The 20,926-nt window shown below is 36.5% G+C and overlaps 1 protein-coding gene across 2 annotated transcripts in view; it reads left to right on the top strand.

Annotated features, from left to right (window-relative positions):
• Positions 1-20,926, top strand: part of NELL1 (neural EGFL like 1) — a 296,981-nt gene that overhangs the window by 170,346 nt on the left and 105,709 nt on the right. For both annotated transcript variants that reach the window (XM_042785467.1, XM_042785466.1), the window contains exon 14: positions 9,431-9,553. In XM_042785467.1, coding sequence (XP_042641401.1) covers positions 9,431-9,553 — 123 coding nt within the window. The remainder of the gene's footprint in view (positions 1-9,430; positions 9,554-20,926) is intronic.

Here is a 20,926-nt window from a genome sequence, read left to right as displayed (position 1 = left end):
TGTGTTCAGAAAACAATAAAAACAAATATCTGTCTTCCCAATTGCAAACAAATGTTATATAGGCATTTAAGATATATGTGCAAATACTTTATAGTGTGCTAGCAGGAGATGCACTTCTTCTTTTCTTCTCTTGCAGAAAACAAATGCAGTGTTACTGTCAGCGAGGCTACCTATTATTCATCTCAATTTGGCCAAAAATAAGCATTTTTATTGTAACAACTTAGAATTTCCTATCACTGCTGAGTGAAGTCATCTCATGGAAATTCAAATAGGTACTATTGGTAGTTGTTTTTAAAAGGTAGTGAGGCAGAACAGAGGGTCAGAGTATAAAGTACCTTTCCCTTGGGTTAAAAAAAAGAAAAAACAAAACCAAAGGTAGGTATATATACAAATGCTCTAAATTAGACATTACCATTCAGAGAAGAGATACTGGAATTTTTGCAGACAGCCCTCTGAAAATGTCAGCTCACTGCTCAGCCATGGTCAAAGTCGAGCAGAATAGTAAGATCTTTTGGGAAAGGATTGAGAACACAGTTAAAAAAATAGTTATGCTGTTGTAGAAATCCATGATGTTTTGGTGTCTTGCATCGTGAGTGCATCTCAAAAATGCCCATCTCAAAAATTGAGGGGATGATGTGGAGACCTTCAATGCAGGAGGGGATGTGGCAGAGCAGACCTTCAGGCTGTAGAACTGGATACATCGCATGCATGCTTGTGTGTACGCTCTTTAGGGTGCTTATGATGTGAATAGCTGCCAGCAAAAGGTCTTGTGTTGATGCAAAAGAAAATTTAATGTGTATCTGATGTTGTATTAATTTCAAACAGAACCTTGACTTTTGCTTTTATGCATTGGGTTTATTTGCATAATTTAGAGTGTAATATAAAAAATGGATTTAACGAGAGTGCGTGAAGGTAAAGACTGAAAGTGTAAACTGAATTGAATACTAAAGAGGGTAGATCATCCAAACTAAATATCAAACGCTTCTTCCTTGACTATTCAGGAATAGTTTCAACTTAGTACACTTCAGGTTTCTGTATGTTAAATTAAGGTAAGCATAAAAGGGAAAACAAAAGCTCCTTATGTAAAACATCGGCTTTGTTTTAAGTACTACAAATGCTTCTGGAAAAATTTATGTTCGCTTCTTTTATAGTATATCCTCTTGTCATCCACAATTCTTTTTATTTCTGTCCATATATGTAACATAAAAGTGGGATGGGATCATAGGAATAAGGATCATTAGTAAGGTCAAGTTTTTGGCAATAAATAATGAAGTCTCTGTATACTGGAACAGAATATAGAACTTTGCATTCATCTCTGATTTCTGCTTCTTGCTGAGGGGACAGAAAGATGGCTGAGCATCTCAGTGCAGAAGGCATGAGATGTAAAGACTTCATTCACTGAATGTTGAAATCATACCAACTGGTGTACAGGTGTCATCATTTCCCACGTTTGCATACTAGCCTCTTTTGGATGAGATAGTTTTAGGCAATTTTCCTCTAGATGTATCCAGATATAGCATGTTAGTTACAATATCTATTGAGTCCATGAATAAAACTATGTTGGTTTTGTTTATGATCTTCTAATGCATGACTACAAAGAAAATTTCATTGTGGTGTAAAAATCTAAACTAAACCAACTAATAATTAAAGTTGAAATTAAATCACTGAGACAAATCTCTGGGATTCTCTCTAAATACCAATTTAGGAATATGAATCCTACTATTCTTTTACATTGATTTCTAGACAGTTCTATGACGATTAGTTTGTTAGAATAAATTAAAACAAAATAGAATAAAAAGAATAAGCATGACTTACATAAGTAGTTTATTTTATAAACTTGATTGTAGATAGGCGAATATGACTAAAATCTAACCGGGTGCCAGAGAGTAAAAAAAAGAATTTTGATGTAGAAACCAAAAAGAAACATTCAAGAGGTTTTATTCCAAGAGGCAATTGCATGCACATTCAAAATTTTATATTTAAGTTAAATCCCACTATTTCTTCCTAATTACCCAAGAGTAGCATGTATCTACTATTTTGGAATGTAGTCTAAATAATTTCACATTTGACACCAGAAGCTGTTTGCTGGGTCATAAATTATTATAGCATTTTAGTTTCTTATTAAAAGAATGGCAAATCTGATACTTCTGCCAGTGTTTGTATGTTTAACTACTTATAAGGATAAAGTTGGAATATATCCTTATGTTAAGGAACATGGCTTTTCTGTTCTGCACCCTGTTTCTTCTTCCTGTTTCCTTGTGGAAATTGACAGGGTAAGCTTGGATGACTGAAGTTCAGAATGGGCATAGATAAACTTTACTTTGTTTAATTCTCGTGAGTAGGGGAAAATACAGATTTATTTAATTATTTCATTCCCCAGGGTTGTCTGGATTCACAATTAACTATTATCTTTCACCAGTTTACCATCTGCAATGTAATTTCTCATTTGATGCATGCATCTTGTTTCTAATTGCCCTGGTTTTCTGGGGGAGATTCCTTTTATTCAGTCTTTTTCAAAGCTATCCCTTTTGTTTCATCAGAATTTCTTATGAACGGAAATCCTGATTCCACTAAGACCACAATTCTTCCTAAATACAATTTTTTAATCTCACATCTTTAAAGCCTTATTTATTACATAGACATCTGTAATCCTAACACTATGCAATGAAGAGTTGCTTCTTTTTAAAAGTATTTGGAGAGATGGCTTTCTCCTTTCTGAATTTTCAAAGGCCATCGTTTAATGGTTGCCAGATAGCTGATTAATTTTACATTAGGACATGTATTCTATACAAATGACCTCTATTAATAAACAATGGTAGCCTCTGACGACCTTGCTATTTCAGAAGTGAGTTGTCTCTCTATTGTAAGTCTCTCAGTGTATAGAAATGTTTGCTGCATTTGTGGTTACACACCTCAGAAGCAGACCGTCATCTCAACAATTTAGAGAACAACTTAGATTCCCTTTCAGTGTTGTAAAAATAATAATAAATAGAAATAGTCAGAATCTTTCCACAGTGTTTTCCAAAGATGAATGTTTTATTATTAAAGTATGAAGGCTTTGTGGAACTAATGGAAGAAAATCCTTACAATAAGAAAATTGTTTCCATCTTGTAAACAAGTTTAAATTTGGGCCTTTTCTTGTAACGAGAAGTGAGAGTAGCCATGGTGAAAGACCACTCAATGGGATATGTTTCCAGTAATTGCATTCCAGTGTCGGTCCTTTTGTGAAGAGCATACTTATTTAAAGAAAATAAAGATAAAAAGGTCGTCGCTCTTGCTGAAAAATAAATCCTGTGTCAGATGTACCTTTTAGAAATTATAAGTTTGAAATATAGTATGGGCTTTTGAACTGTGCAAGGGAAAGCTATCCTGATGTTACAGTTAGTTGATTCTTGACCAAAAGGTTCTTACTTTACTGTGTGCTGCTTGCTATATGTTTTCAGTCTATGGTTCTGATTTTCTATTAAATATTTTAGACGAAGTCTTCAAAATACAAATACTTGATTTACTCCAAGTGCGTACAGAAAAAAAAAAAAAAAAAGTTAAAGCTAAGTAAATCCTGCTTTTAGAGCCCATACAAATCCAGTCACTCTAATGCTGTCTCTTTCAGCATGGGAAGGCAGAAGCATCCTAGAAATTCTGTAGTGCCTCTGAAAAATGCATTATAAACATATATATACACAAAATATAAGCAAAATCCATCTTCCCCTCGTATAATGAATAGAAAAAGATTTTATTGGAAAGATCTCTTTAGTAAAAATGTGGGTATTTATAATGTCTAAAACTTCAAGAGTGTAGAAATATGCCATTTTTTATTACTGACAGGTCTTCTGATGCTCATTGTCAGAGCTGTCTAGAACTTTTCATAAACACTACATTTCATGTACATATGAATGAGAAAATGCGTATTTACCTATAATTGTTTATTTATACGTTTAGGTATTTGTGCATTTGTATTTATAAATACATGAAAAAATAATTCCTTTTTTACTTTGCATGTGTTCTGAATTATTTTTATGTGGTTTTTACTTACAAACAGTTTTGCAATACGGTGTGGGTGGCTTTATGCAGAATACATTACCTCAGGCAGACAAAATCTCTGTATGGATCCCTCCCCCCTGCCCCCAGTGCTTTTCCTACTGCATTCTTCCAGTTCAGTGAAGCCCAGAAGAGAAGGTATTTTTCAAGTATCACAAAACTAAAGTAGTTATGTGATTCCTCAGTAAAATTAGGCTAGAAAAATGGGGTTATGGAAGATTGGACAGAAGTACAGGTGCCTGAAGGTTGCTGACTTTTTTGTCCTTGTTTGAATATTCCTAGTTACATTTCACACTGAAGTGATCAGCCATCAGCAGGGTTACCTATTCCTGGTGGAGGAGCTGGAATGCTTGTTCATTTGAGGTGTGCAGGAGCTGCTATAGCCTACAGATGCTTTAACTTCATTAGCCTAAATACATACATGTGTTTTGAAGAAAGCTAAAGGTTTGTTTAAAATTTAAGCAAGTGGCTTCACAGCTGAAATGCATTGTGATTGATTATTCTGCTGTTGTTGAAGGTGTAGCTAATACAGCTATTAGCAGAGCCTTGACCTCTCGTAGTGAATATTCTCTTGGCAGGAGTGGAGTTTAGTCATGTTCCTGGTTTCCTTCTGCCTCAGGTGTTATTCAACTTTGTTTTATTTTTTTGTGGTGTGTGTTTGTTTGCTGTTGTTGTTGTTGTTGTTTGCTGCAGATGTTGGTGTGGTGTGCTGCTTGCTTGGTTGGGGTCCATCTGCCTCGAACACACACACACACACCCACACACACCCACCCCCACACCCCGGTACATGGTCTGGTCACAGTTCTCTCGATGGCAGTTTGGGAATTGTGCTTATTTCAGCAGTTTTTGATTCATGTTATTGAGACTTTAACAGGAAAATGGTCTGTGTTTTCCTTTTGTACTTAAAGTAGTTTCTGCTTTGGGATTTCAGGAGAAAAGACATACTCTATATGCCCTAATATCAGTGTGCTACAGACCAGCCTGCGTTTTGGTGTAAGGTGGTTTTCTGCAGTTTGTAGAATGCGTTGGTGCTTCTTATGATAGGATGTATGTTTAACCATCTACTTGAAACTATTTGCTGGTGAATTAACTTTGCTATTAATGTGATTGCTATCTTGATAAGGCCTTAGAACATTGAAATTAATTCTGTCAGATAGCTCTTGAGTATTCTAATCATCAGGATAAAGTTATTATTATTAGGTTGCTTGTGAACAAAGCAGAGAACTATAATACTTAACTTCAGCTGTGCATGTGCTGTCTTGTAACGCTACCCATGTATAAACACCAGTGTCCTCAGACCTGCTATCAGTGTGGACTTCTGTGCAAGTTGATGCAATTTCAGTTGCCTGAGGCAAGCAGTTAACCAGGGTTGACTTTTTAGTGGCAGCTTTTTCAAATAGAAGTTTTCTGTAGAGATTTTGTTTTAAAGGTCTTAGTTCTTCAAAACTGAAGCTTTGCTTAAGAGATGACACCCACAGCTGGTACACGTCATGATTTCTCAGAGTCATATGAGACAAGTGGCAGAGATACGTTTTCGTAGAAGGATGGCTCACGTCTTACTGGTGGTGTTTCAAGTGCTTTTGGAGGAAATGGCCATCCTCAGATAAGGGTGCAGGAAGGAATGAACTTTATAGTCTTTCACAAGCTGGCCCCATTCAGGTGTGAACTCACTAAATAAGATACTCTTGAAGATTTTGGAGAAGTTCATGAAAACTTTTGGGAATTCTAGAAGGTTTTTATCCAGAAGGAAATTGTTGAGTTAAAACGTGTAATTTTCTGGCTTTAGCTGTAGCTTGGTGGCTAGGAAACTGGGACAGGTGAGCTGCAGTTTCAGAGATGATGTGTCCTTTCACACCTCATCTCTGACTGCAGGAAAAATAAATTAGGTGGAAGGTAAGCCAACAGCTGATATTTGATTCTTCATATTTTGCAATAGGAGATTGATATCTTTTAATTTTCTGTAAAATCTTTAGTATTTGAGGATTTCAGAAGAATAACAAATACTAGGGGGAAAAAAAAATCTTGTGATATTATCATTTTATAGAGGGAAACAGACGCACAAAAAAGTAACTGATCTCTGAGCTTTACCACAGACAAAGCATGGAGTAGAGCTGGTGATAACCAGGATTCCTGAATAACAGAACTACTAATGCTGAAGATAATTTACAGAGATTTCATGAACAAACTAACTTGTCTGTAAGCAAAGAATGGTCCTGTTGTTGTAACTGTTCTTCTGAAATGGTACTTACTTCTTGAAATGGATATTAATAATACAGGGGAATGAGTGCTGGATCAGGGAATTGCGTCCTGGAGTACTGTCCTCAATAAGCCTGACAGTTCTGTTTGTCTTTGATCATAAGTTCCTTTTGTGTGTATATTATGTAACAAGTAGAAGTCATAGAGAGATGGGTGACTTCAATCAAGCTTAATGATAACAGCTTCATTCCTGAGCATGACAGCATATTTATTTTTATCTACATATCTATGTGTGTATAAAAGAAATTAAAAATTACTTTTTTTATTTTTATTATTTTTTTATCTTTTAGAGTCCATTTTCTTGTGCTTTTCATTTTCAGATGAAAGAGAAATTGTCAAAATAAGATAGGGCTTTGAGATTTTTGTCTCAGCTCTCCCTTCTTTGGTGCTTTGGAATGATGCTGTTTGTGACTTGTTTTACAGTGTCCTCCCTTTCTAAGTTTTCATTGCTGTCCAGTCAGATAGTAGTTACCAGAACATGAAAGCAAAATCAGGTTCTGTCTGATGTGCTTGAATGGGGGATTTTGGAAAGTAGTGTGTGTAAGAACACAATGTTCTTTGCAAATTAGTCATAATCTTCTTGAAGTTTAAACAAAACATGAGCCCTTTTTCCATACTCACTTCCCAATGGAACACTGAGTGCTCCAAAGGATGATCTCTTGTGAGGGAGAAGAAAACCCAAGATAACTTGCTACTGACAGGATCTTAAGGATTTTTCCATCTGGACTAAAAGATTTTTGCACCTTGACAGAAAATCAATGCTTTCTCATTCTTATTAGGCCTGTAGCAACATCATCTATAGACATCTCCACACCAGGGAAAACTTCATGTAAAATTCCCATCATTGCAGCCATGTTACTGCTAAGAAATCTTGGGATTCCTCATGCAGATGAAGTTCCCTTAGTCCTCCTTGTGCTAGCAGCATCAGGATGTTTTGTGAAGGGCAGGTTCCCATGGTTAGATTGGTTGTTAATTCTTCAAATTATATCATTTTAGAAAAAACTGACCTCTGCTTTAAGTATGACTGTGGGAAAGCAGCTTTGTCAGTGCTAAATCTTTCAATATTGCCAGCATCTGTACATCTGCAGGAGCGGTAAACACAATGATTTTCATTGTCAAAGTCCTAGAACAACATAGCAGAGTATCATCTCGTGTGTTTTGGCAGAACATATGTTACCATTGGGAAATCTTTTGTTTATACTTGAAGTGCTGAGAATGTAATCAACTAATTTTGACAATTGTTTGAGTAGGAATGTTCTTGTGTGCACATGAGCCTATCACAAAGGCTTTCTCATTATAGTTTGAATGCAAACACATCAAAGCTAATGGCAGTGACTAATAAAAGTAGTAAGAGGAGGGAGAGATTATGGAGAGGGTGTCTCTTTTAAAAGAAAGCAGCATTCAGCTTCAACTGCCTGCTAAGCACTTCTTTGGAGGGTAGCTCGATACTTTTTGTGCCTGACCCAGCAGTCTGAGCATCATGAGTGTTAAGAATCAGGCCGTGGTACAGTTTCTTAAAAGATGAAGGAGAGAACAGGAAGTCCTTGAAGAAGCCTAGCACTCAGAATATGTAAGGTGTCTGAAAATTGGCAAGGAGCTGAAGTGAATTAGTAAGCAGAGCTAGGGACCACCATAAACTAACAAGTACGAATGTAAGCCTGAATTTATCAGCTAAAGCCAGGCACATTTGAGTGTGTGTGAATTTCTTGCTAAAAGCAAAGAGTGAGCAAGTGATATATCGCTTTGATGCTCTTCAAAAGAAAATGGTTGCAATCCATATCATTTTTTCTGTCAAATGTATTTGAAAAATAGAAAACATGTCGGATATGTGTTCTGCAAATAGTTATCAACAGTGTTCCAGAAGTATTTGGTTTGGAGAATTCTTTGAAATCCACCTTTCAAATCTACATCTGTCTTCAGTTATCTTCAAATTGGCTGTCATTCTATACTGTGGTAAAGTGAGGGCACTGCAGAGGTTAACTTCAGCCTGGTGAAGCCTATGATCCTCTTGCTCTTGGTGGAGAGGCTCTTCCAAAGGGCTTAATTCAGAGTCTGTAAAAATGAGTATTTTGCTCATATTTGAGAGGCACTACCTCTGTGGGCTACAGAAGGTCAAATTTAGTCTGTAGTCCTTTGAACACCCCTTATTCACTGGCATATTTGAGCAAATCCTTAATTCCAGGAAGGGATACCTTTTGCTTCTCAGCATATGGATACTACTCCGATGATTGCAGTTGCATGAATGAAGACTATTGAGAAGGGCTCCAGATTCTGATTATTATGTCTGTTGTCATTTGTATGGTTTTAAGACATTTCATTGTATCCTCTTGATCACACTGAACAAAACCATAAATCCCCCAGTGCCAAAGTGTAAAATATTCAGGTTTTCTTCTTGCATTCCGACTGCATGAGGGAAGCTCCTAGTAATTGCAGGAAGAAGCAAGAAAATTCAGGGTCATGTAGCTCGCCACCTGTAATAGATGCTTTACTAGAACAAAATGTAACAGGAGGGTAAAGTGCAGGAGCTGCAGGAAATTAGGCTCAGTGGCAGCAGTTTGAGTTGCTGGATGAAAGCAAAATATGGCCCATTCGTCTGGGAGCCTCTTTGGGGTTTAATGGTATGAATAGTGCTCTAAAAATGTAAAATGTTATTACATGCTATTAGAGGAAGAGTCAGCTCAGCATGCATTAGAGCAAGTGGCTGTGACAACTGAACTGTGTATTTAAAGAGTGTGCTGTTAGGGCCCTTCTTGTGTTCACTTATATTGTATTTATGCTTATTTACTGTTGGTGATGAATAGTGATGTAAAGGTTAGTCTTCACAGCAAATTTTTTTCGTGACAATCTTCTGCATGGGTTCTGTCATAGCTATACTTTGCCTCCTCTCTCCAATTTTTTTTTTTTCAGTTTTTGAACCTAAGTAATTTACTGTCACCATGCATGTTGTTGAGTTTTGTAGCTGAAGTAGGCCTATAGCTGACTCCCACACCAAACTCCCAGTGCTCGCCCATTGTGGTGACCTTGTTATTCCATTTCGTTTTCAAATGCCACATCATCACACTGAGAAGCTCACTGTCTGTTTTGTAATTTTTTTCTTTTTCTCCTTCCCCCCCCCCCCCCCCCCCCCCCCTTGTAGAGCATGATGAGTGTGGCAGCGGACAGCATAACTGTGATGAGAATGCAATCTGTACTAACACTGTCAGGGGACATAGCTGTACCTGCAAACCTGGATATGTGGGGAATGGGACCATCTGCCGAGGTAAGTCTGTTACTCTAGAAACACCGTAAAAGTGGCAGACTCTATTAATATTTTCTGACAGTCACCTACGTTCTGGTAACTTGTGATGGCTGGATTCTGTCAATGATTCACTGTAAGATTTATCATCTGGCAAATGTAGTATGCATGGAGATGATGGGAATTGATTTGCGCATAACTTCTCGGCAAGAAGGAAATACTTTTTGAAATGCTAGAATAAAAGAACTTTTCATTTACTCTCACCAAATGCTGTGATTTGAGCTAGTATCATTCAGGTTTTAAGTGATAATCATTGTTTTATAAACTGTGAATGCTATGTGCTCTGTCACCTTTGGCTTTTAAAATTTAATCAGATACCTTTTAAATTAGGATAATTGTCTTTTATGCTATCATGTGGTTGTTATTTGACTACTCATATCAGAATAGGGATGTTTATTTTTTTTTTTAAATCTTTACCTTTAAATGTGTGTTTTGAAGATTTGTCCCTTATGGAAAGAGGAAATATTGATAGCCAGCCATGCTTTCTATGAAATGGTAGGTCATTTATTTAGAGTGGGTCTTTTTGTTTCTCTAGAGAAAGAGAAGCAAATATCTTGTATAAAGGCAGAGAAGGTAATATATTAAACAGTCAGCTTAGTGAGGGCTGTGTCGTGAAGTACTACTGAGTTGAATTATATTTGTCTCATAAAAAGCTATTTTTTGTCTTCTTTGGGATTGCATACTTTCTCACTTGCTAAGCAGAATTACAATAATAGAAAACTATCTTTTTTAAATTATTTTCTTAAATGGAAACTATTGGTATTGAGAATGTACCGGGTAAAATATTTTGTACAGTTTGGGGGCACAAGAGGCTGCATATTAATTTTCCAGAATGTTGTAAATTGGACAAGGAATTCCTCAGAGCCAGACTGAAGATTGATGTCATTCATGTTTCAGGCTAAAACTCTTGAAGATTAGCCTGTCAATTGCTGAATTAGCATATACCATCTGATTGCTTCTTGATATGACTTTCTTTGAGTAGTGTCCTTTGGCACAAGAGCATCCCTGTATTTAACAGTAAAATGGCTTGTAAGGATTTAAGAAGGAACGCAGAAATGTTACTAAAATGGTAGGCAACTTAAACCTTGGTCTGTCTATATTGAAGATAAACAGGTGATACTGGAGAGAAACTCAGTGTAATATGTTTTCAGTCTTTGAATACAGTAAATGTAAATTGCAGCGTAGACAACTGCAGTTTCAGGGAAGTCTGACAGAACAGCTTGTCTGACTGATTTTTTTTTTTTTTTTCTGAAGGTAATACAACAAGACAATCTCTTAATCATATTTCTTTGAAACAGGGATGTTCGGATTAGTTCATAAAAGCCATGTTTTCACACTGGTTTTCTTCGTTTGCACACCTGGATATTGGGTTTAATGTGCCAAAAACTCAAAGTGAAACTCCTACTGAATATTTATTAATCTGGTAATGTTGAAGTAATGAAGTTGCACTGGAGAAATGCAATAATGTTTTTACTCTCAAAGTTCTGTTAAAATCTAAGTTGTGGATAAAATAGATATTAGATTTATTTCTCAGTATGCCTGGAATTTCACATGTGGATGTAATTACGGTTGCCTTTTTGAGGTGGGTGTACGTGGAAATAAAGGAAACAAAGTGTGTTCTTATATTCTGACTGGGAAGCATAAATTGAAACAACAAGGGGAGATTTTAGGAAGGGATTTGCAGTCTAATAATTATTAATACCATTTGAAGATATGATAAACATTTCTCTTCTTGAGTCATCTGTAAGTGCTTTATAAATGCTTACATGTTATAGATCTGTGCACGCACATAACAGTTGTTCTAACTACTTCTAGAATAACATATCTCTGTAGTTCAATAAGAAAACTTATTAATATTGTCCAGCAAAACCATAAATAGATAAATGATAATTTTATGATGAAAGAAAAGTACTGGCTTCATGCCTGATTCCACAATCTATTTCAACAATCTATTTTAACAAAGTTACAAAAAAATAATATGGGGGTAATATTCTTTTTGACTTTACTGGATAACACTGGGATAGTCTTTATAAAAACACCAGAATACTATTATTTGTATTTTAAAAAAGAAAACACATGTGTACTTAAATTAAATTTCATAGTGAGGTACCTGGTAAATATAATGAAATTACTCTGTCAGGAATTTGTGATGCTTGCATTTTTTGTGAAAAGTACAGAGAAATAAAAAGGATAGAAATAATCTGGATGTGAATATTATGATTACTGGGGATTTAGAAATAAAAGCAAAAAAACCCCCAAATGTTGAAGAGGAAAGCAAATATTTTTTCTTAAATCTGTATAATCAGGCTGTCAGACGAGTAGAAAAAAAAGTTTTCATGCAAAAGGAATTGCTTTACTGTAAATGCGGTAGACTAGAATATGTAATTGAGGACTGGATTGTGTCAAACTAGATGTGGAAACTGTCATGACAGAAGGTGGTAAAAAAGGGCTCAGACTGAGACCAAATACACTTCTTCGTTAAAGGAGATGCTGCCATAGTTTAAGTGACATAAAAACGGAAAGAGAAGTGGAAATGAACACAATAAAATCTTTATAAATACATAGTTACCAGTATGTAGACAGACTATATAATAAAGACAAATAAGACTTATTTCCTATGGGTGCTCTCAATTTCACTGTAAGAAGTGGAATTTAGCACCTCAGAAAGACACGGAAATTTTGACAATAGATCAGAACAGAACGAGGCTGAGGTGGGTGGAAATGACAGGGCAGGACAGCGCTGTGCCATCCCCATTAGTACATTTGACAGAATACTAGGAAGCAGATAGATAATATTTTGGATTTCTTCAGAGAATGAAAATAGGGAGCTCTTTTTTGGAAGAAATTAGAGCATTAAAGGCAGAGAACAGAGGTATAACTAGTTGAATAGAAAGAGAATCTGAGTTTACAGATTTGTTAAGTTGTTCTTTTCTATGAAGAAAACTTTGAAAAAATTTGGAAGAACTGAGTCATTTGGGAAATAGAAGTTGTAGGTGGGTGGTGGAAGACTCATGCCATGCCCTTTTACCTGAATTCTATAAATGATTATAGAGTTCATAGGTGAGGGTGGAATAAGGACAATTGGAGAAATTTCACTGAACTTCAGGGTAGGATTGCAGCATAAAGGCAATTAATTTAGGGTACAAGGGAAAAGTGATAAAAATTGGTTTAGCAGCTGAATGTTCCAATTAAACAAACAAACAAACAAACTCCAAAAACTCCCCATAAGGTGTGGTGGGCAAATGTCTACCTGATATGACATGGCACTTTGCAGTGTGCCTGTCAGGATGGATCTCATGGGAAATCAGTGTTTAAGGGCAGCGGTTAGATGAAAGAAGTCGTAGTTTCCTAGGACAACTAGGTTTATGAATAGCCCGTTACCCATGGACAGGGTTGTGTGTGCAAGAGTAAAGCTGTTATGCATAAAACAAGTAAAACTCAGTCATGACTCTAGCTGACGGACCAGGGATATTGAATATAGAGATAAATACCATATTTAGACTGTAGATGCTCTTGGTCTTGGTACTGTTGCAGTATTTCTGTGTGAAACCTTGGCAGAGCTTGAATCTGGGAGGCTGGAAAATGTGTACAGGGAAAATGTCTTCCTCTGCTTTTTGTCTTGATAAGTTCCAGTTCCACTTGGCAGCCTTGCACCACATGCTGTGGTAGTGACACATTGAAGTGGGATGTGCCATTGGTTAAAGCATAAACGACTTTGTGCTTTACCATCTACTTTACCTTAGTGAGATGGAAACTAGAGAATATCTGCTGTGGGGTGTACCGTCCTACAGTTTAGCAGAAGTTTATTATAGAGCCTTGTACCACAGATGGAAGTCTAAGAAAGGAGCCAAGCTATGTTGAAACATCAGCAGGTTTCCTAAAATGATTAATGACAGTTGGGATCAAATGCCTTCAAACAAACAAAACCCCACTCACCAGATTTTTAGGGGCTACAGATCTGAGAAATGTGCAAGTCACCACCAAGGTTTTGTTGCAGTCAGTTGTTTTCTTTTGTACCGGGAAAGCTAGATGTAGTATACAAGCCTTGTCCTAGCTTGTAGTTTTTTGTTCCAAATGTTTGTTTTAAAGTATAAATTCTGCCCATAGAAGTCCTTATATATTATCAGAAAAATAGAAGTGGCCTTGAATATACTCAGATGGTAAGCAGGGGCAATTCTTCTAAAACACGGACAGGGTGTGTTTGCTAATCTTTTTTTCATATATCTCTGTAGTGGGGAATGAACTCAAGTCTAGCACTTAAACAAGTGCAAATATTTTTCATTGTACTTTTATAATTTACTTGTGTAGTCTTTCTAACAGGTATATTTAGTGTGCTATTAATATCTCATTTAGTGGTTTCTACTGAGGTGTAGATTTATTAGAATGATTAAATGAGGTGGATTTAGTTACAGCCATAAACCTTAAACCAAATGTGCGCCATATGACTGATGCCTGGGCAGAGAAGCATATCAGGTATTGTGAAATAAAAATCAAAACTATGTTTATTCTAATTAGTATTCAGGCTGTAGAATGGTTTATTTCTGACAGAATATAGAATATGTTATATGTTTGTTTTGTCCCCCCCCCCGCCCCGTTATATTCTTCTGCAGCATTTCACAGGAGGCACTTAAGGGATTACAACTCAGTATATGGTGGAATCTTAAAGATGAAAGCTGTTATTTTTAAGTGTCTCAGTTCTGGTGTAATCTGGAACTCCAGTTTAGTTTCTTAACTCTACTGTGGTTCATCATGTATATTTTTGGAAGGTGTGTTTGGGAGTGTGGTTGTTACTGGTTAACATAGTGGTGGCTTATTCATTAATAACTTAATTGGAACCTGATATGAAAAGTAACCAGATTTCAAACAGATACTCTTATCTTTTATAAGGTAATGGGAATATTTGTATGGACTCTTTATTCATAATACACTCAGAATGTTTACTGACAACCAGAGTACATCAGTCTTGGAAATTTGTTCTGTCTGATGTAAATCAGTTAAGTTGGCCTATTTTACACTGTTTGAATCACACACTGTAATTGGATGGACATGTTTTAACCAATGGCAGTCTGAGATCCTTCTTTCATTGCAGTTTTCTTCTTTTTTTCAAAGCAGGTATTTTTAAAATTAATTCTTAGTCTGAAATGTATTTAGTAATCTGAAAAACATGCGCATGAAGGAAATTATGTATCTTCCAGTGTATGGGCAGTATAGTGATGGTGTAGTAAATAGGTGACTAAAGACAAAGAATTTTCATCTGTTTTGAAATTTCACCTGCTATAAAAAATACTCAAGTGTTTTTAGTAAGAGCTAAACAAAAAAAAAGAAATCAGTCTCTTCGGTTATTTCTGTACTGGGTTCTATGCTTTTTTTGTGTCCCTTTTATACTGACATCAACAATGATAAGGTAGATTAACTTTGAATGTCAGCGATGTGAGACATATGTGCCAATATCTTGATATTAAAGCATATCAGATCATTGTAAGGTGACTGACTGCCACTTAGGTTTATGTTTTTTGCATGTATTTGTGTCTGTTGGAGGTGGAGTTGAAAGCCTTAATATGGTGCATTGGAGTGCATTTTGAATAATACGTAGGCCAAGACTAAAGTGGCAAGGAACAAACACATCTTTCTCTGTAGCCTTCAAGTTTTGTAGCTGTACGGCTTTGAATGGTTGATATGCCTTATCATGACTTTAATTGCTCTTTTGGTGTAATATTCACAAGTCTTTTAAAAGAATATGGGAGTTTTGGCTCGTGCTGAGGTTCTTATCATCCTTCTTTGTAGTCTTGAGCTTTGTGTAGTTTTTTATGCCTAATGTGTAGTGAATAAATCACTGCAAAAGCAGACATGTGCTTTCACATGCATTTTGGTGTCACTTGGCATATGTGGAAAATGCCATGGCAACACTGGATCTTGGGTGAAGCATTCTAGATGTAACTGGTTTAATAATTTTAAACTGATATATAGTTATACAGCAGTGCAATTAGAATTCTAATAGATTTTGCATTCTAAAACTAACATCATTGGACTCAGAATCAAGACAATATGATTGTACCCATTAAATTTTCTGTAGTCCTAATTCCACTGTATTAATAAAAATGAAAATTTGAAATTTTAGTGTAAGAATCTTTGTATTTTTTGTTCATGATGATATAGTTATCAATGGTGGTAGATTCATTATAATTGCTATGTTTGTGTTTGGATTCTGAGTTACATAAACTACCTTCATAAATTATTTGCCACATACTTTTTAAGTTCCTTCAGTTCTAATGGTTTTGTTTCAGACTGTAATATTTTAAAATAATTTTGATGAAATTAAGATGGTTTATAATAATTTTTTCTTGCCTTAAATTGTCATTGCCTAGATTTAGTCATGTGAGATGTGGAAATTCAGTCATGATTATTTTTGTATTAAGAGATAAGTTATACTTATCCATCAGTACATGGTCCAATTTTACAGCCTCTCTAAGGGTTTTCTCCTGATTGGATCCTGTTCTGTGTGTGAAATGGTTCAAGATGATTTAGAATTCACATCAGTTATGGAAATAGATCACTTAAAAAACATGATTAATGTAACTTGTCAGAATCCAGATCCTGATCTCTTTGCTGTCACAGATTGTCTCACTGCTCTTAATTGATAGCTAATTTAGAAAGAATATAGCACTATTTTGTGCTTGCTGAAGAAGTGGTCCAGTCCATAGCAACTGTTGTATCTGTGTAAAAGATAGGAAACGCTGTAGTTATCTGAAATACTTTAAAAGTTCATCTGACAGTTTTTTCTTGTTGTATGAGTAAGTCCAAAAGGCTCGGCAGACCTACTCATGAATGTTTATGAGGGTTCCTAGGTTCGGATTCTGAACTGGTGATTCTCTCATTGACTCAGTTGCTTATTGTCTCCTATTGCTTTAGTTTACATTCGTTCATTTAGAATCAGCAGTTAGTTCTAGGATCGAGGTGCTATAGAGCATGTACAGAAGAATTCCATGGTGATGACAAGGTAGCAGGTACGTTCCCCACAGTCTCCTGGGCAATAAAACTGTGTTGTATAGGAGTATGGGACCACTTCAATATTCATTGCTTTCTCTTTGGAGAGAGTAGTTAATAAAAGCAAAAATGTGAAGTTTTATTTTATATTTCATGTCTGAACCATACATTGTATTTATTTTCTACACTTGGTTTGAGTCTGGCTCAACCAGTAACTCCTATTTGCAGCAGGCATGTCATCACCTGGGTCTCTGTCACAGGACCCCTTGAAGAGCCCAGTCCAGAGTCTCCTGAAGTCAAGAAACAGCTTTTTAATGCTACTAGAATGGTTCATTCATGTTACCCAAATAAGTACTTTGTTTCTTTCTTCCTCTACTTTAAAATCTAAAATTTGAGCAAAATTATGAATTATTAACATACCCTTCATGCAATGAACTCATTTTCTATGCTCTACTGCTCTTTTTGACAGTAGAGCAATAGACATCATGGTCAGTCATTTCGTCTGCAGTATTTTAAACTTGTAATCCTTATGACTTGTGAAACCCCATCTGTTTAGATCTGTGACTCTTCTGACTTGACTTAGGACCTTGTCATGCAATAATTTGGAACACAGAACTTATTTTTTTGTGGTGAGTGGAAAAATCAGTTCAATAAGAGCATCTTGAAATATATGACTGTACAAAGCTTATTGCAGCGTGGGCTTGGCTCTGTGCTGTAATAGGAGCACAACAGCAATAGCAGCACAGAGCTCTCTCTCTTGTGAAATCAGTTACAGTGTGCAACCATTTCAGGGTTAATGTACATGAAACAGGCACATTAAAAGGTGAGAGGATGCCAACACCAGGAAAATCTTTCTATTGCCTGTAGAACATAACCAAACATCATTGAAAACTGAACATAAATATCTTGCCCGAATGTAAAATAAGAGCATTACAGTTACTGGTTTTGGCAATAGTAGTGCTACTGAGCTGTTGCCCCAATGTAGAAGGAATTACTTTTTCACACAGCACATAATTAGTCTGGAGAACCCTTGGTCACAGGGTGGTGAAGAGACTCAATGGGTTGGAAAAGATGCTGCATGTCAGAAGAAAATCCCAACTGGTAGGTGCGCAATATTTGGTTTGAGGAAGGTCATGGGGAATCCTTAGGAAGTGTCACCAGGTCCTTACCCTTTTCTTTCCCTTGACGTTCATTATGGGCTATAGTCAGAGAGAGGATGCTGGGCTAGTAGGACCCTCTGGAGTGACCTAGTTGATTTATATTTTTCTGGCCAAGATTGCAGCAATCCCTTTTGGGTAAGGATAACATTAGCTGTTTATTTGTGTTTTTAATTTGTACAAAGGGGTCACTGAGATTTTCAAAGAGGGTTTGTCGGGCTGTTCTTCACCATAGCAGTGGAGTACACTCCAGCCAGCAAACTTCCTTCAGCCTCCTGTTCCTATGAATTTCCCACACTAAAGTAAACCAAGGTAAAGACATTAAGTGATTTGTCAAATGTGACACATGCAGTCAGTACCTGATCTGGGATTCAGACTCTGTTCTCAGACTGACAGGTCTGTTCCTAAACCATTGGGCTGTGATTTCTTCACAGAAACTATCAAAAGTATTCTAAAAATACCTAAGGAAGCAAAGCAAAAGAAACATTAAGACCCCAAAATGAAACGTTTGTGGATATTTAAAATTTAGGTCACCTATTCAGTCTTTAAGTCACTTGCAAGCACTGCCGAAATGCTGTTCTTACTGATAAGATCATAGGTGTTATGGGGTTTTTTTTTGGTCCCTCAGCCTCATTCAGTGCACAGTATAGACACATCAATCAGCGAAGGAGATGAAATCCTGAAAAGTAGGTATTCAGTGTTTATTATTTTTGTCATTTATTGTCTGACCCTATTACTATTAGCTACTGTCCCAGGATCTGCACTGAATTTAGGATGTTACCAGGTCCTTCAGAAACCAGTCTATATTGTTGTTATCAAATGATTGCAATGGAGTGAAAATGTACCTTAACAGTCTTTACATTACCTCTGCAGTATCAGTGTAGAGTGGTGTCTGGGTTGTCCAAGCATTTGTCCAGGTTTTCAGGAAGGGCCTGTAGCTTACTCTCCTTTATGTTTTTCCATGATTTGAGAAGGATGATGTTACTCTCTGTGTTCTTGCCATTGGAGGAGAATGTGGGAAAAGAGGTTCAGTCCCAGGTTCCCAGGCAACTGCATTACAGTCGCCTTTTCTCTTTGCAGCTCTTGCAGTCCTCGCTGTCTTCCTATTCCAGCTGTTGCCCAGATGCATCTTTCCTCTGGGGCTTTGTCGTCTCCTGTCTTGGTCCGGCTCATGCACCGTTGTGAAACGTGATGAACGCTGGAAGAATATAAGAGGGTGTGATTAAACATTTACAAACTGAGATATTTCAGAGACATGGCAAAAGGCATATCCTATATATCTCTGTGTCAGAGTAGGAGGGGCCCGGGGACAGAGATTTTTTTAAAAACAAAACAAACCCCTACCTGTTATCAATTTTGAGAAACAGATGGATTTTTTTTGCTACAGTCCAGCTTCTGGTAGATATCCAGCACAGGCAAAACTTAATTACAAGTGGTTTGCTTGACCACATTACTGAAAATGGTATTTTATCATAAGGAAAACTTGGATTGCCCTGCACATAGATATTGTTTACTTTGCATGAGTTACGTTGGTTGGCTTACTAGTTTTGGAGGTTTCATTTACTTGCTGAGCACTGGGAATGACAAATCTGAAAGCCATGCAGGATGTTTGATGGGACAATTTGCATATTTTGTCTGGAAAGATTCTCCAGTTCAACCGTTTCACAGTGGTGCTGGTGTTTTAGCCTCTGCAACATGCTGAAAAGTTGATGCACCCCTGTGTGTGTATTGAGTTCTTATCTGAAGTGTTCAACGATAAAAATAATAAATGTGGCTATGCTAAGTGAGCATATGCTAAGTACAAGACTAATGGCAAGTTTAAACAGTATACTGTGAATGGTACCTGAAGAAATGTTGCAGTGAAAAAGAATCTATTGCAGAATCTACTAAAAAAACCAAATGGTGCTTTGAAGATTGTATCATCAAAATGAATTATTATGTGACTTCAGTACACGAACTACAAGAAGAATGTGAATTAAAATAGCTTAAAACACATTATGTGCAAACGGAATTAGAAGTTAAAGTAAACCAAGTAGAGGGTGGGAATTGAAAGAGTCCCACTTTTCAGTGTGATTTAAAATTCAGCCATCCAAGAGTAAAAATTAACAATTTGTACGTTATAAAAGCTAAGAGTTTTTGTTTAGATATTCCTGAAGGACAAGGGCTGCGTGACCTATGTTGTTATCCTGCCGATAAATACTCAAGCATCTTAGCGTGTCACCTTGATCGTGCTTGCAGTTTTCTCTTTTTTTTTTTTTTTTTTTTTGTTATGTGCCTAAAAATGGGAATTATCAGGATGGATTTTTGAAGCTAAACTTCAAAATACTGGCTATTTCTTTGAAGGCTACATGCTACACAGGCACATTGAGCAGGGCTTGAAATTTTAGAATTATGTAAAATTCCCAAATGTGTCTGTTGTTTAAACAAGTAAAAACAATACACAGTCATATCTTTGTGCACATCCATCTTATCCATCTTCTTCTGTAGCCTGTTAATTATGTTGTAGCCTCAAGGGTATATGTATATGTCTCCCATAGATTACAGGATGCATTTGCTGGCACTGATGAACAGACTGGATAACCGTTCTCCACTGTCACTTGTACTATTAAAATGTATCTGCCCATCCCCTTGAGCATATGATTTCAGTGTCTGATGGCTTTGTGAAGGAGCTGCTCTTGAGTGGAAAGCCCTGGGATGGAATAAAATGGCAGTTGGGTGCGGAGCTACTAGAACACTTGCAGAGTTTAAGTAGGCAATATCCATTCCCCTGCATTAATTATAATGGTTTACGGATGCTCATTAATATGCCACTTTTATTACTGAGACACATGGTTGTACTGCTTTCCTGACACCTATTATTTCCTCCCTCTGAACAGAACAAAGGAAACAATAGTCATCTGACATTGGCATGACATACGTTATTTCCCAATAAAAGATTGAGGTAATCAAATCAGTCCTGCATGCACAGCTCAGTATTCCCTTAGCTTTCAGAGAGAGGCAAGTGAGAAAATTCTTAATGTGGTAATTTTAGACCTGACTGAGCAAGGTATGTGTCTAAGTAAAAGTAAGTGATTGACTCCAATGAGACTACTTACATAATTAGGCACTTAGTTTTTTAGTTTCAAGCTGAATATGCTTTGCTGTGTTTATATCACACAAGTTAGAATAAACACAGACAGTAAGCATTCATCTTTTG

Source organism: Tyto alba, unplaced genomic scaffold, assembly GCF_018691265.1.
Source record: "Tyto alba isolate M040663 unplaced genomic scaffold, T.alba_DEE_v4.0 Super-Scaffold_8, whole genome shotgun sequence".
Lineage (NCBI taxonomy): Eukaryota > Metazoa > Chordata > Aves > Strigiformes > Tytonidae > Tyto > Tyto alba.
This window is presented reverse-complemented; position numbering and strand designations above follow the sequence as displayed.